A 13,641-nucleotide genomic window follows, 5' to 3' on the forward strand; every position below is an offset into this window, starting at 1 on the left:
ATTTGTCTTCCTATTCTCCTAAAGTTTTTCAACTATGGAAAACACCCTTCTCCTTGGTTATTCTACTTTTTACATCTCCACTGCATTCACAACCTTTAATAATAATGCTAGCCAAAAAAGTGAAGCTATCCACTTCATAAATTTTATCGTTTCTCTTCACCCTCTTCCTTCATCCTCAATCCTTCTCTTCACCCTCTTTTATTCCAAGTTTAAGCGACTTAGTTTTCCTAACAATGATTTTCAAACCCGTTCTTGCACCATGAACTCTTAAAATCTCCAATTCAGTTCAATGAAATAGCATTCACCGTGTTCCTTAAGACAAATGAATAAAAATAATCCACATAAACTGGGATAGGACACAACCCTGCTCAACTCCTGATTCCACACCAAACCAACAGCTATCCTCATTTTCTCTCTTAACCTCTGCAATATTGGTCTTTTATATAGCAATAATCACAATGAAAATCATCTGGTACAAAACTGACACAGTCCACAGAAATTCGGTTCCTTAAATTAGGGATTTTAAATATACTTTAGTTTTTTGAACATATTTCGAATTTTGAAAACATTAACTTAGGAATTTCGAACATGATTCTGAAAGTTCAGGTAGATATTTTTATAGCGGACAGCAGAAGTGTTGAAAATTTGAAGGTAATACCCCCCCTCTTCTAGGATATAAGGGGAAAAAACTGATACAAAGTAAAGACAACAAAACTCACTAAAAAATAGGGGAAACAAGGATTCTAAAAGTAAAGATAATAGGGGTGAAGTAAAATTAAAAATAGGAGACAGTAAAAGTAAAAATAGGGGAAACTTAAGGACAGCGGTGGATCCAGCGGGGGGGGGGGGGGTGAGGGGGCGCGCACCCCCCTACCGTAGACTAAAGTAGTGTAATTTACTTAATTAACTAAAGTTTGCGTTACTTAAACTTGCTCCTAACGCAAGTTTATCCGATCAACCTATTTTGCACCCTCCCTAAATTTTTTTTATCGGATCAACCTATTTTGCCCCCCCCCCTAAAATAAATCCTGGATACGCTCCTGCTTAAGGAGTCTAAAAGTAAGGATAGGGTTTTTATGGAGGATGAATAGGATCTCTTGGCTATTCTTACCCATCTATTCTAGGTAATTTAGAGAGAAACTTATAATAACCAAAGAAAATACAGCTCAACGAAAAATAGTTGAATTTTAGGGATTTTGAGTTAGTGATTTTTACGAAGTAAAGTAGGAATTAATAGATTTTGGAAGTAAAACTTCCAAATGGGAGGAGGAAACTTTCTTTTCCTCCTTCGCCCCAAACTACAAAATAAGAAGAAATTCAATATTAACAAAAGAAAATTCGACTGACAGAAAAATATGGGAGACTAAGCAATCTTAACGGTAGAGACAGTATACAAAAATTGCTCACAATCTAGAAATAAGGAAAAAACTGATAATAACCAAACACAATTCAACTCAATAAAAAAATTGGAATTGTAGGGATTTTAAAAGTAAATATAGGGATTTTCTGGCGGACAAGCGGAATCTCTTAAAATTCCGAAGTGGCAACACAGCTCCCTCTCCGTTTCGTAGAACAAACTCGAAAATAGTGATACAAACCATATGACATCTGTAATGGTTCTTGACATAGCTGCTCCATATATTGCTAGATCCCCGTAGAGATATATGCAGACGCACAGAAAGAAGAGAGAAGTCCCAATTCTATTGAAAAAAAGACGTGCCATTGTCCCCTAGAAATTAAAGTTAATATTTGATTAATCCGTAATTTTAATTTGGGTGACACTAGAAGTTAACCGTATTGATAACAAACAAACAAATTCCACAATTTAGCAAACATAGTACTTTAATCGTTTCCAGACAATATTAATTATTAATTAGACTACCAAACATGGCTGGCTATACAGTTCAAAATTTGGGCGAAAGTGGCAATTCAATCGCGTAATAGGCGACGCTGGCTATTGGTAATCTTGAATGACACTGGCAAACGTGGCAAATTTTGTAATTTATAGCTCTTTGGCTAGATTTCTTGACTTTTGGGGGCGTTTTCCCCTTTTTTGAAAATTTTCTTAGGCTCGGAGCTTTCGATGGGTAACATTAAATTTAATGAATTATGTAGAATTGAATCACTATTTATTGAATTTCGTTACCACAGACTGCTTGACTACCTTGACTACTATGGATGACGCCACTCGTGTGATATATCATAATGTATATGAAAATGCACTTTTTGTCAAAAAATGTATTACAAAGTTGTAGTGGACAAGGAAAAAAACACCATGAATGAAGAAGAAGAAGGAAACACGTTGGATAGAGAAGAAAAAGGAAACACCTTGGATGGAGAAGATGAAGAAAATAATTTGGATAGAGATCTGAACACACGGAGAGATAATAACAAAGAGAGCATAAAAAGAAGTACAATAATTATTAAACAAGTTTATTGAACACAATAATTCAATATTATACTAAAATTATTTAACAGAATAACAGATTAACAAAATAATTTAATTATTCAACAGGATGATTCAAAAAAATATATTGCAGCAAATGCAGTTGAACGTGAGGTAAGGTGTTTTACACAGACAAAACAATTCTTAAAACAAGATTACAAAATACTAAGTAACAGAGGAAGTTACCAGATAAATTTCATAAAATCGGTGGAATTACCAGAGGTCATTCTTTGCTGTAATGATATTCAATAAAGTACAATAATTAAATAAGGTTATTCGACAATTTACTGTAGTTCATTTTAATAGACTAAGTTGAAAATGGCGTTAGGTCTTTTCAACTGACAATCCAATTCTTAAAACAAGATTATGAATTACCAGAGGAACAAAGAAGTTCGTAAAACCAGTTTATAGAATTTGTCAATTATAGAATTGACACCCGTTTATAGAATTTGTCAATTATAGAATTGACACCTGTTTATAGAATTTGTCAATTATAGAACTGACCAGTTTATAGAATTTGTCAATTATAGAATTTGTCAATTATAGAATTGACCAGTTTATAGAATTTGTCAATTATAGAATTATAGAATTTGTCAATTATAGAATTGACACCAGTTTATAGAATTTGTTAATTATAGAATTATAGAATTGTCAATTATAGAATTGACCAGTTTATAGAATTTATAGAAGTTGTCAATTTTCAATCTGTCGAAAGAAAAGGAGATACATAGCTGAATTCCCGACGAAAGCAGTTTCCCTTGTTGCTCAACCTAGGGGCTGAAATTCTACTGTATGGGGTTTTCAGGTATGATAATCCCAATGGTGCAGTTTTAATTTCAATCTGACGCCATTTGGACACAAAGCTAATTCCCCTGCGTGATTTTCAAATGATTTTCATGGTTTTCTCCTGGATTATAAACAGACCTGTGTGGCAAGTTTATCTTTAATGAACTTAATTTACTATCAGCGCTCGTCGCCTGACCATCACTTGTACTTCGCGTGTGTTGGTTTAAATTATTTTTGAAGTGACTTTATAATGTGATGAGCGTTTCCGAACTTTTGTATTCACTGTTGTTGAACTTTGTTTTTGAAAATTTAAGTGGTTTTGATGAAGCCGTTATTTTACGGAAAGGGGTGGACTTTTTTACAGATGTAGAAACTGTTAAGTCAAAGAAACCAAAGGTTTGGAGTTTTGTGAATGAAAATGATCCCCCTGTCAGGAGGGGCACTAATGCAATTCTCAGTCACCTGCAAGATATTATAGACTTTATGAAGAAATGTGATGCCGATGGAAAACAGCTCCCTTGTTTTGTCATCAAAAGACCAACAGAAGTCCCTGTTATCTCTGCTACAGCGTTTACACACGCCACATCCAAGCTTACGAGCCTTGAACAAGCGATTTCGCTAGTTTCTGCCAAGATTGATTCGTACAATCTGAACTTCCTCAAATACATGTGATTAGCCAACCTACAAGTGTAAAACGCATACTACAATTTTGATCTCCGATCCCCCACCTGAGCATGGTGACCCGCTAAAGCGAAAATCAGTAATAGATTCAATTTCTGGACATCAGCTGGTGTCTAGAGTGCAAGCGACTAAAAAGCGGTGGACGGTGAATATGGAGAAATCTGCAGCTAAAGATTTTTGCAAATCAGCAAAGGAAGCTCTACCTGGTTCTAGTGTGAAAGTTTTATCTAAAAAACACGCTGGTGTTATTCGAGAAGTCCCGTCTGATTTTGACCTTGAAATGCTACGGAACTAGTTTGGTATAATCGGTTCTAGTCGGTTTGGAACAAGCAAATCGGTTAAGCTTGAATTTGCAGACGCGATTACTAAAGGATCATTTCTGCGAAACGGTGTGAAGATTGTGTATGAAAACTTCCGTGTTTATGAGTTCAAGCAATTGCCAAAGTGTTGCTTCAAGTGTCGTTCCCCTGGACACTTGGAAAGTGCATGTACTAGTAGCGCTCCCAAGTGCACTCGTTGTGCTGGACCTCATTTATCTACGAACAGTGATCGTTGTACGGAATCTCCGAAATGTGCCAATTGTGGAGGATCTCATCCTTCTTACAGCCTACGATGCCCTGTGATTAAGAAGATCACTGATAAGGTCTATTCTCAGAAATGAATCCTGACATAAGTATAGTCTCATTTAATATTAATGGAACGAGCGGCAAGGACTTTTTTTATTGATGATCTGTATGTTAATTACGACGTTGTTTGTCTCCAAGAACATTTACTGACTGCCTTTAGCGAAAATTTTCTGAGACGAAGCAGTGATTACGTTGTTTTTGTGCGTTCAGCTAAAATTACGCATGGCCGCCCTTCTGGCAGTTATCTTGTACTTTTAAAAAAAATATTTCTGGTGCGAGTCCTGCGCTTTTCCATTCAGATGACACTTTTCTTGCGGTGCGTGTTGGTAATGTTGTATAAATTAATGTGTATCTGCCATATATTGATCCTTCCATTCGTTCACTTCATAATTCCTCTTGTGCTTGTAATGGTCTTAAAACTTGAATTCAAAAGATATCGGATTACGGGTTGCATTTTGTTATTGCTGGTGATTTTAATACTGATCTGGTTTCTGATAATGTAAGGAATGGTCAGCTTTTTGATTCTCTCCCGGCTAATAAAATTGTTCGGAAGTCCCATGATTATATGTATATTCATCATTCAGATAGTAATTCAGACATTGATTACGCAATTTGTTCTGCAGCTCTTGTCTAGTTGCCAGTTACGGTTCATTTGGCCGAGAATGATCTTGATCACCTTCCGCTATCTTTTTGTTTATCAATGTCTTTTGTTTGTTCTGGGAGTATTTATAAGAGTCATGGTGTACGTTCTAAATGGTTTTATAAGCCTGTTTGGAATGATGCGAATTTTTCTGTTTATCTTATAAATTTGGCTTCACTTTTAAGTACGATTTGTGTTCCTTATCAGCTTTTGCAGTGTAGTCAGAATTTTATTTATGCTAAATATGAAATAGACCGATATTATCATTCTATCCTCTCTGCTATGAAAGAAGCTGAAAAAATTTCTGTCCCAGTTAAGCGAATCCGAAAAAATACTCAAAAGCCTCTTTGGTCACTTGACCCTAACCTTAAGGCCTGTAAAAATAAAGCTAAATTTTGGCTAAAAATTTGGACAGATTGTGGTCGGCCTAGGTCTGGTAATGTTTTTTTTATTAAACAGAAAACTAAATTAGAATTTAAGAAGTATCTAAAAAGTGTCCGATACCGAGGGCTTGATTTTCCATCTTCGCCTAAGGATTGGAGGAATGTAATTAATTCAAGTAAAACAGACGATTCTGATGTAAGTAGTGTTGATATTCCACCAAGTTCTTGGCATGCATATTATTCGAAGATTTTTTCCGTTTTGAATTATTCTGTTCATAAAAAGTTTGGTGAAGCGTTTGTTAAAATTGTCCCTAGATTTCTAAGTCAGCGCTTTGTTTTGCCTATATCGCGTTGTGAAGTTTTGAATGCTTTGAATCATCTTAAGTCGAAATCTATTGATGCTGGTTGTATCTCTAAAAAGCATCTAACTCCCCTGTGGGCTGAACTTGTATCACATGCTGCGCTTTTTTTTCAGATTTGATTGGCGTCTTCTGTCGTCCCGGAAAGTTTTTTGTGTGGCAGCGTGACTTCAATTTTAAAAAGAGGTAAACTGCCAACAGATTGCTCTTCTTACCGTCCAATTTGTGTTTCTTGCAATATTAGCAAGGTCTTCGAGTATATTCTTTTACCTAATTTAACTCGAAATATTTCTTTCTTTGGTGAAAATCAACTTGGTTTCAGACCTGGTGTGGGGTGCCAACATGCTCATCGTATCCTTTCTTCTATTCTACTTTCTAATTCTTCTAAGGGTAAAGGCGTATATCTCTGTACACTTGATCTTTGAAAGGATTTTGATTCTTTTTTTCACAGCCAGTTTCTCTTTTATTTAGCTTCATCTGTGACTAATTTCTTTGTTGCTGACAATTTGCGGTTTGGGTATTCTACGGCTTACCTAAACTCGAAATCTTCTACAGATACAACTATCAAATTAGTTTTTTACGTTTTACAGGGAGGTGTTTCATGACATATCATTTTCTATAGATGTCTCTATACTGTTCTGTAAAATGTCTCTGGCGATTATTTTACCGGTTCTACTGATGTTTCTTACATTGCCTATGCTGATGACATTCTGTTGATTAGTCGTACTAAGTCTGCTCTTTCTGCGATGGTTTCCTTAGTTTCTCAGTCTTTCCTAGATATTGGTCTATCCTTGAATCTTGACAAGTGTGAATTCTTATCTTATAATATGTCTTCATCTACTTCTCTGGTATGTAATGAATTTTCTGTACTTTCTGTCTCTTCCTTTCGGTGGCTTGGTATTACTGTTTCTAATTCTCTAACTCTCTTCCGTAAACAGACTGTTGCTGATTCAGAAAGAAAAAATTAAGTTCAGTTATTCAAAATTATAGCAAACCGTGGTATACATAACAGGATAGCTCTTGGGTACTTATTTCTGACCTTTTCTGATTAGTCTTTACTGTATTTTTTGGGTGTTCATTCTATTCTAAAGGATTTGAATAAGATTAATGTTACATATTTCAAGTTTTGCCAATTTCTTCTGTCTATGACACCTTGGACTAGAAATCGGTATCTAGTTAATAATTTTTATGTTACGGATGTAACTCAAAAGCTCGGTGTCCTACACAAAAAGCTTTCTGCAGATGCATTTTGTAAATTTGGCCCTGACCACGGTCTTTTACAGTTCTTTTCGTAGTTTAATTTAATTGCTAGTGTTTGCTGAGTTTTTTTTTTGTTTTGTTTTTCTTTTTTTATTATTATGTACTCCACTTGTACTACTTTTTGTTAGTTGTGGGTAATAAATGATTGATTGATTGATTGAATTCTCCTAAATTGGGTTTTTAGACAAGGTGTTTTCAATAGAGCAATTTTTGATCTGATGTCATTTTTGTGGGGTTTCAGACAATTTTTCGAAACTCCCATTAGTTAATTTTTCTCCCCGGAATTTTTATCATTAAAAGCAATCGAAATAATTAAGAGCAGTCACCATTCCCGAATTAGGTCCAAATGGTCATTCTGTCTCACTTGACAGTTTTGTTTTGCAAGCGTGTTTTTAAATTTTCAGTTACCATGGGCTAGAGTTCACTCTTTACTAGGTTGCCCCTAAGGAGGCAACCATAATTTTAGCACTATCACTTTTAGCCAAGAAGGTCTTTCAAGACAAAAACATGGCATAACCATCTTAGCGCATAATTCTGTAACGTACCTAGACAATTAGATTGAGATACAGGATTTAATTTAGTTCAAAATTTTGCTAGAAGTTTTAACTAAATACTTCTATACAGTCCTTAGATGCTGAACATACACCCTTTGGACATACTGGATGCACATAGTGTCTTTTGCTTTAGTTCAACACTACCCTCAATATCCACTGAAATCCTCACCTTAATATTCTTATTCTTTTTGGAAATACTTCCTCTTTCGATATCTGTTTTTTACGTTCATTGTAATATTCGTAAACCAATGCATCAAGAATGAACGTCATCCATGATGATGAGATATATGATAAAAACATAGTGTTAATTTATTTATATCATACACAAAAAAGCCTTGGCCTTTTCTTAGCAAGAACCTAGTAAAGAACAAACCACATTTTCATTAACTGCTGTTCCACCCAAAAAAAATGCACTTTTTGTCAAAAACAGAGCATTCGGCTACAATTGGGACAAAGAACAAAATCGTTACCGTAGAGTGGACTGCAGTCACATTCCCTTTTACTGAAGGAGAGGTCCATTACTACTGCGCTAGGGTAACTGCATATTATTTAGACGTTATCAGCTACAATGTGATTGGAGAGGGGGCCACTATAAATCCAGGATATTTCTAATAGTAAGTTGCTCTTTGCTAGTAGTACATAGGAGCCACGTCATTCTTTACATTAACAAAAAAACAAACAAAAAGTTCTTTTAATTGAAAGTAAGAAGCAACATTAAAACTCAAAAACGAACAGAAATTATTCCGTATATAAAGGGTTGCTCCCTACTCAATACCTAGCTCTTTACGCTAAAGCTGTTAGCACTGAAAAAAAAACTTCCTATTCTAATGAAACTACATTTCAGTAGCCGTTCTTAAAAAATTAGGGCAAACAGCCAAATTTTAGTGTAAAGAGCAAGGTATTGAGGAAGGGGCAACCTGTCATATGCAAAATAATTTATGTTCGTTTTTAGTTTAATGTTGCTTCTTACTTTCAGTTAAAAAAAAACTTTTTTTTACACATTTAATTTCTGATCGTTTTTCAAATAATGCCAGTAAATATGGTTCACCTTCCATGAAATGTACCCCCCCCCTCGTCGCAAGCTCCTCTGTGGAAATTTCATCCAACCTAAAGTGCACCTCCTACCTCCTCGTAAAATTTCTTGCGAACGATTCAGCCTGAAAAATTCTCCTTAGCAACACTTTCATTTGAAAAAGACTTAAATTTCTAATCGGTTTCTCAATCACTCTGGAAATGCCCCTTTCCGCCAAAATTTTTCCCGGAGATCAAAACACGTGGAAAAAAAAAAACACCGGAACATCTCCACATGCAAAATTGAGTGGCAAAGAGAATGCAAGACAAATAATAAATTTCATATAGGAATTCTGTCAAATCCCTCCACTGTAAAACTTCCAGCAATTTCACCCCCTGGAAATTTCCCTCCCCAAGGAAAATTCTCCCTATGGAAATCAGCACCAAGTACAAATCCCCCCCCCAAAAAATCTCTGTATACTTCCCAATAACAAATACTATAGGTAAACAATGGGCAAATTCTATAGCTTACCGGCCCTTCCCATGGACTGTGGGGGGTCATTTTATCCCTGAAGACAGAGTTATTTGATCTTTCAACTAAGCTGAACAAAATTGCTATATCAATATTTTGATCAGATAACTTTAGGGAAAAAGGGGCGTGGCAGGGAGCCAGTTGCCCTCCAATCATCTTCCGCACTTAAAAAGGGCATTGGAACTTTTAATTTTGTTCAAATGACCCTCTCCCTACCGTCCAAGACCATTATTTCGATACGATCACCCCCTTCCCCCAAAAAAAGACGAATCCGTGATCTTTCTTTTGGCAAAAAATAGCAAAATTCCGCATTTTTATATATAGAAGCTTGAAACTTCTACATTAGGGTTCTCTGGTACGCTGAATCTGATGCTGTGATTTTCTTTAAGATTTCTTGAGTTTTAGGGGGTGTTCCCCCCCCCTCTATTTCAAAAATCAGCCAAAGTTTCTCAGGCTCGTAGTTTTTGATGGGTGAAACTAAACTTGATTAATCTTATATATTTCGAATCAAATAGTTCTTGGCAACAAACTGTGAGTAAGAATCAACCCGGCTCAATAGTAGCCAAAACTGTAAATATTGGAATTGTGATACCAACAGATTAATCAAAAGAATCGCCTTATTATGCTGATTCTAAGTATTAAGGTGCATTGAGTTTAGTCTTACCTATCAAAGGCTACGAGCCCAAGAAAATTTGCCTGATTTTCGAAAAAAGAAGGAAACACCCCGATGTTAATTAAAATCCGATGGTCGGATTTAGCGTATCAAAGAATTCCGCTGCAAAGGTTTCAAACTCCTATCTGGAAAAATGTGGAATTTTGTATTTTTTGCTAGAAGAAAGATAATGGATGCATGTTTATTTGTTTGTTTTTGTTTTGTTTTTTTCTCCAGGGGTTATCATATTGATCCAATAGTCCTAGAACATCGGGAGAGGGCTCATCTGAACATGAATTATAAGTTCTAAGGCCCTTTTTAAGTGACCAATAGTAAAAAACAAGTTTTTTCAACTGAAAGTAAGGAGCACCATTAAAACTTAAAACAAACGGAAATTATTACTTATATGAGAGGGATTGCCCCCTCCTCAACACCTCGCTCTTTACACTAAAGTTCGAATGTGTCCTAATTCTGTAAGAATGACTCCTGAAACATTGAAGTTATTTTTTAAACTTCCCACAAATTAGTTTTCAAAATGAACTTTTGTCATTAAGATTAATCAAAATGACAGTTACCATTCCTGAATCAGATTCAAATGACGAGCCTTGCCAATTCATATTTTTTTTTAAATTCGTTTTGAATTTTCGATTACTATGGGCTAGGTTCCGTTCAATACTAGGTAGCTCCTACGAGGGCAATCGTGACACTATATATGAAGTCATTTAAAAAGTGAACGTGATTACAATTAAGAACATTAAGTAACGGAATCAATGACACTCCTTGTCCAAAGATAAGTGTATCAGATTTGTAAGTTTTATCTGTGTTAGAGTTTTTATCAAAAATGTATTTTATTTTAACATTAATTTTTGCTAATTACAAAAGATACTTGACGGAGCAATTTTCTTTCAAATTAGCAATTGAAAGAAATTGGAGCAAATTTCTTTCAAACGGAGCAATTGCCTTCGAACATCTCTACATAATGCTTCAGTGGCGCACTAGTGGCGAAATAACAAGGAGATACATCACTACTTCCCATGAGAAAAAAAATATTTCCTGTTTATTCAGGATGGAGGCTTGTAGTTCCCCTATATGTGGTTTTCGGCTATGAAAACTCCAGTCGGACAGCTTTCATGCCATTTTTGTGGGGTTTCGGGCCGTTTTGTTTTTCTATAGGTTTGTTTTCGCAAAAAAACTTTTACCATTAAGATTAATTGAAATAATAGTTACCGTTCTTGAATCAGCTTCGAATACCAAATCTCAATTGACAGTTTAAGGGCGTTTTAAAATTTTTGTTATTATGGGTTAGGGCTCGTTCTTTCCTGGACTACCCTTTTAACTCAGCTTGGTAATATGGGACCAAGAGTTCTAACTCAGCTACAGTACCCAACTGTAACCTCGACATTTTATTCCAGTGATGAGATTATGCAAAAGCGTCTTCATTTTAATCCAAAAAAGAAGAAGAAGAAATCATTTGTGTATTTATAGAAGACGGAGATTATAAAATTACGACTTATTCATCGTCAGCGTCAACAAAAGATTAAGATAAGAATATAAAGAAAATAATAGCGGTAAACACAAGACAATAAAGTAAGAGAGAAAACTGACCATTTCTACGGTATCAACAATTTCACAGATACTATCATCCTCTTCTTCAGCCCTAGCATCACTAGTTAAAAGAGGCTCAATTTCATTTATATCAACAATGTTATGGCTTGCTGTCTCTACAGTTGGTAGGTGTCTGGGTGAGCTTCCTGGCGATAAAGGTTTTTTTCTTGGTATTGCTTCAGTCTCATACTAAAAAAAAAATGAGAACAAAAAATAAAGATTCGAAATAAATTTCGACATATAGGATAAATAAACGCATATCAGACACGATCACATTCCAAACACCATTGCGACCACTCCGAACAGCAGCTACAGCAGTACTGGTATTGTATTATATCGAATTAAAGACACTTCTTGACTACTGAAGTCCTTGCGTTGGCCCTGCAGCGTGTTGCTACAGTCGGGTGTGAACCCAGCGAAATGGGTTTCGCAATGCCGGTAAAATGACGTCACCACATTTAAAAAAACTGAATTATTTACCATAGCATGGTTAAATGACTTGTCAAATTAAACAGTGGTTTATTTACTAGAGGTGTTGAGGTAAAAAGTTGTACTATTTGGCTTAGTGTGGTGACCAGTGGCGCAGAGGAGGGCGTGTAAATATTTTTCCCATTCCTTTTCTTTCACTTGTTATATCAGTTCGATTAAATTTTCAAAACAATATTGTCCAAGAAGCCATTATTTACCTTAATATTAGCAGTAGAATTTATGCACTTTAAACCTGGTTTCAGGTTCCTATTTGCACGTGTTCTTGTACCTACACATAGTGATAAGGTAGTAATCCCTGTCCTTTTTTCCTTCATCTAAAAACTTAATCCTGAACAGGTAGGGAGTAAATACACTCAGGTAAAAGGTTGAATGGGATTTATGAGACCCCAAACACTTAAAGAAGATGCCAGTGTCTTCCTTTTTTGCATGTATTTTGTTCATCTTCGTGAGTGGGAGGATCAATATTAGGTGCATTTCGTTAATGTTTTTATTGTCAGTGCAATACTTTTCTCAAAGAGGCTACTATAAAAAAGTTACGCAACTGGCACGCTAGCATCAAATAAGCCTAAGCCCTCTCCCTTAATTCTCCTTAACTGTATGCAAAACTACTACTACTACTAACAACTGACCGCAGCACGAAGCCGTCCGAGACCAACACAGCCACGCACGCCCCTCCCCTCCATGCTAATCTGTTCAAAGCTTCCCTCTTTACATCATCCCCCAAAATTCCCATTTCCCTTAAATATTTCTATACGACATCATCCCACCCCAATTGGGGACAACCTGCTTTTCGTTTGGGCCAACAAGCACAATCTTTGACAATCTTTCATCCACAGAGCGTGTTCCAGCCATCTCATCCTTTCTCTCATTAAAGCCCTAGAAAGCAGGATCGAACCATATTTGTTGTATAGCTTACTATTTGAGATACGGTCAGTTAGCCGGGTGCCCAAAACAATCCGTAAGCAATTTTTTGTGGGAAACATCTAGCAAATCCTCCTCCGTTTTAAGAAGCCACCCATAGCAACGTGTCCCAGCTATCAAATCCTTTCTCTCATTACAGCTCTAGAAAGCAGTAATGAATCACATTTTTTTGTACAGCTTATCGTTTGAGATACGGTCAGTCCGCCAGGTGCCCAAAACAATCCGCAGGCAATTTATCTGGAAACATATAGCAAAAGTCTCCTCCGCTTTACGGAGCACCCACGCTTTAGAGCCACACTTGATCACTATTATCAGTGTAGCTTCCAATATTCTAATCTTGGTTCACAGACTTATCATCCTATTCTTGCAAACTTTTTCCAACTGTGAAAAAACTCCCTGGGCCTTGGCTATTCTACTTTTAACATCGTCACTGTGTCTTTACTAATAGTGTTACCTAGGTAAGTGAAGCTATCTACTAGACCGATCTTCTCGTTACCCAGCCTCACCTCTTCAGTTTCCCTTATTTCCAGTCTTAACGATTTATTCTTCTGAACATTAATTTTTAAACCTATTCTTGCACCCTAAAATCGTAAAACCTCTAAAATTCATCCATTTTGCTTTCACTTTCATCATAGATCATCAGCATAATCAGTAAAGTTTTACTTCACCATCTGATTCCGTATTCTCCCATTGCCT

At 36.0% G+C, this 13,641-nt stretch overlaps 1 protein-coding gene across 2 annotated transcripts in view; it reads right to left on the reverse strand.

Annotated features, from left to right (window-relative positions):
* The window catches only part of LOC148941882 (putative sodium-coupled neutral amino acid transporter 12), a 68,161-nt gene that overhangs the window by 18,688 nt on the left and 35,832 nt on the right, over positions 1–13,641 (reverse strand). For both annotated transcript variants that reach the window (XM_089103730.1, XM_089103731.1), the window contains exons 4-5: positions 11,536–11,724; positions 1,599–1,729 (exon numbers count right to left, since the gene is read on the reverse strand). In XM_089103730.1, coding sequence (XP_088959856.1) covers positions 1,599–1,729; positions 11,536–11,724 — 320 coding nt within the window. The remainder of the gene's footprint in view (positions 1–1,598; positions 1,730–11,535; positions 11,725–13,641) is intronic.

The sequence above is a fragment of the Artemia sp. Qi Xiang Cuo genome, chromosome 17 (genome assembly GCF_049724085.1).
Source record: "Artemia sp. Qi Xiang Cuo chromosome 17, ASM4972408v1, whole genome shotgun sequence".
In the NCBI taxonomy this organism is placed as follows: domain Eukaryota; kingdom Metazoa; phylum Arthropoda; class Branchiopoda; order Anostraca; family Artemiidae; genus Artemia; species Artemia sp. Qi Xiang Cuo.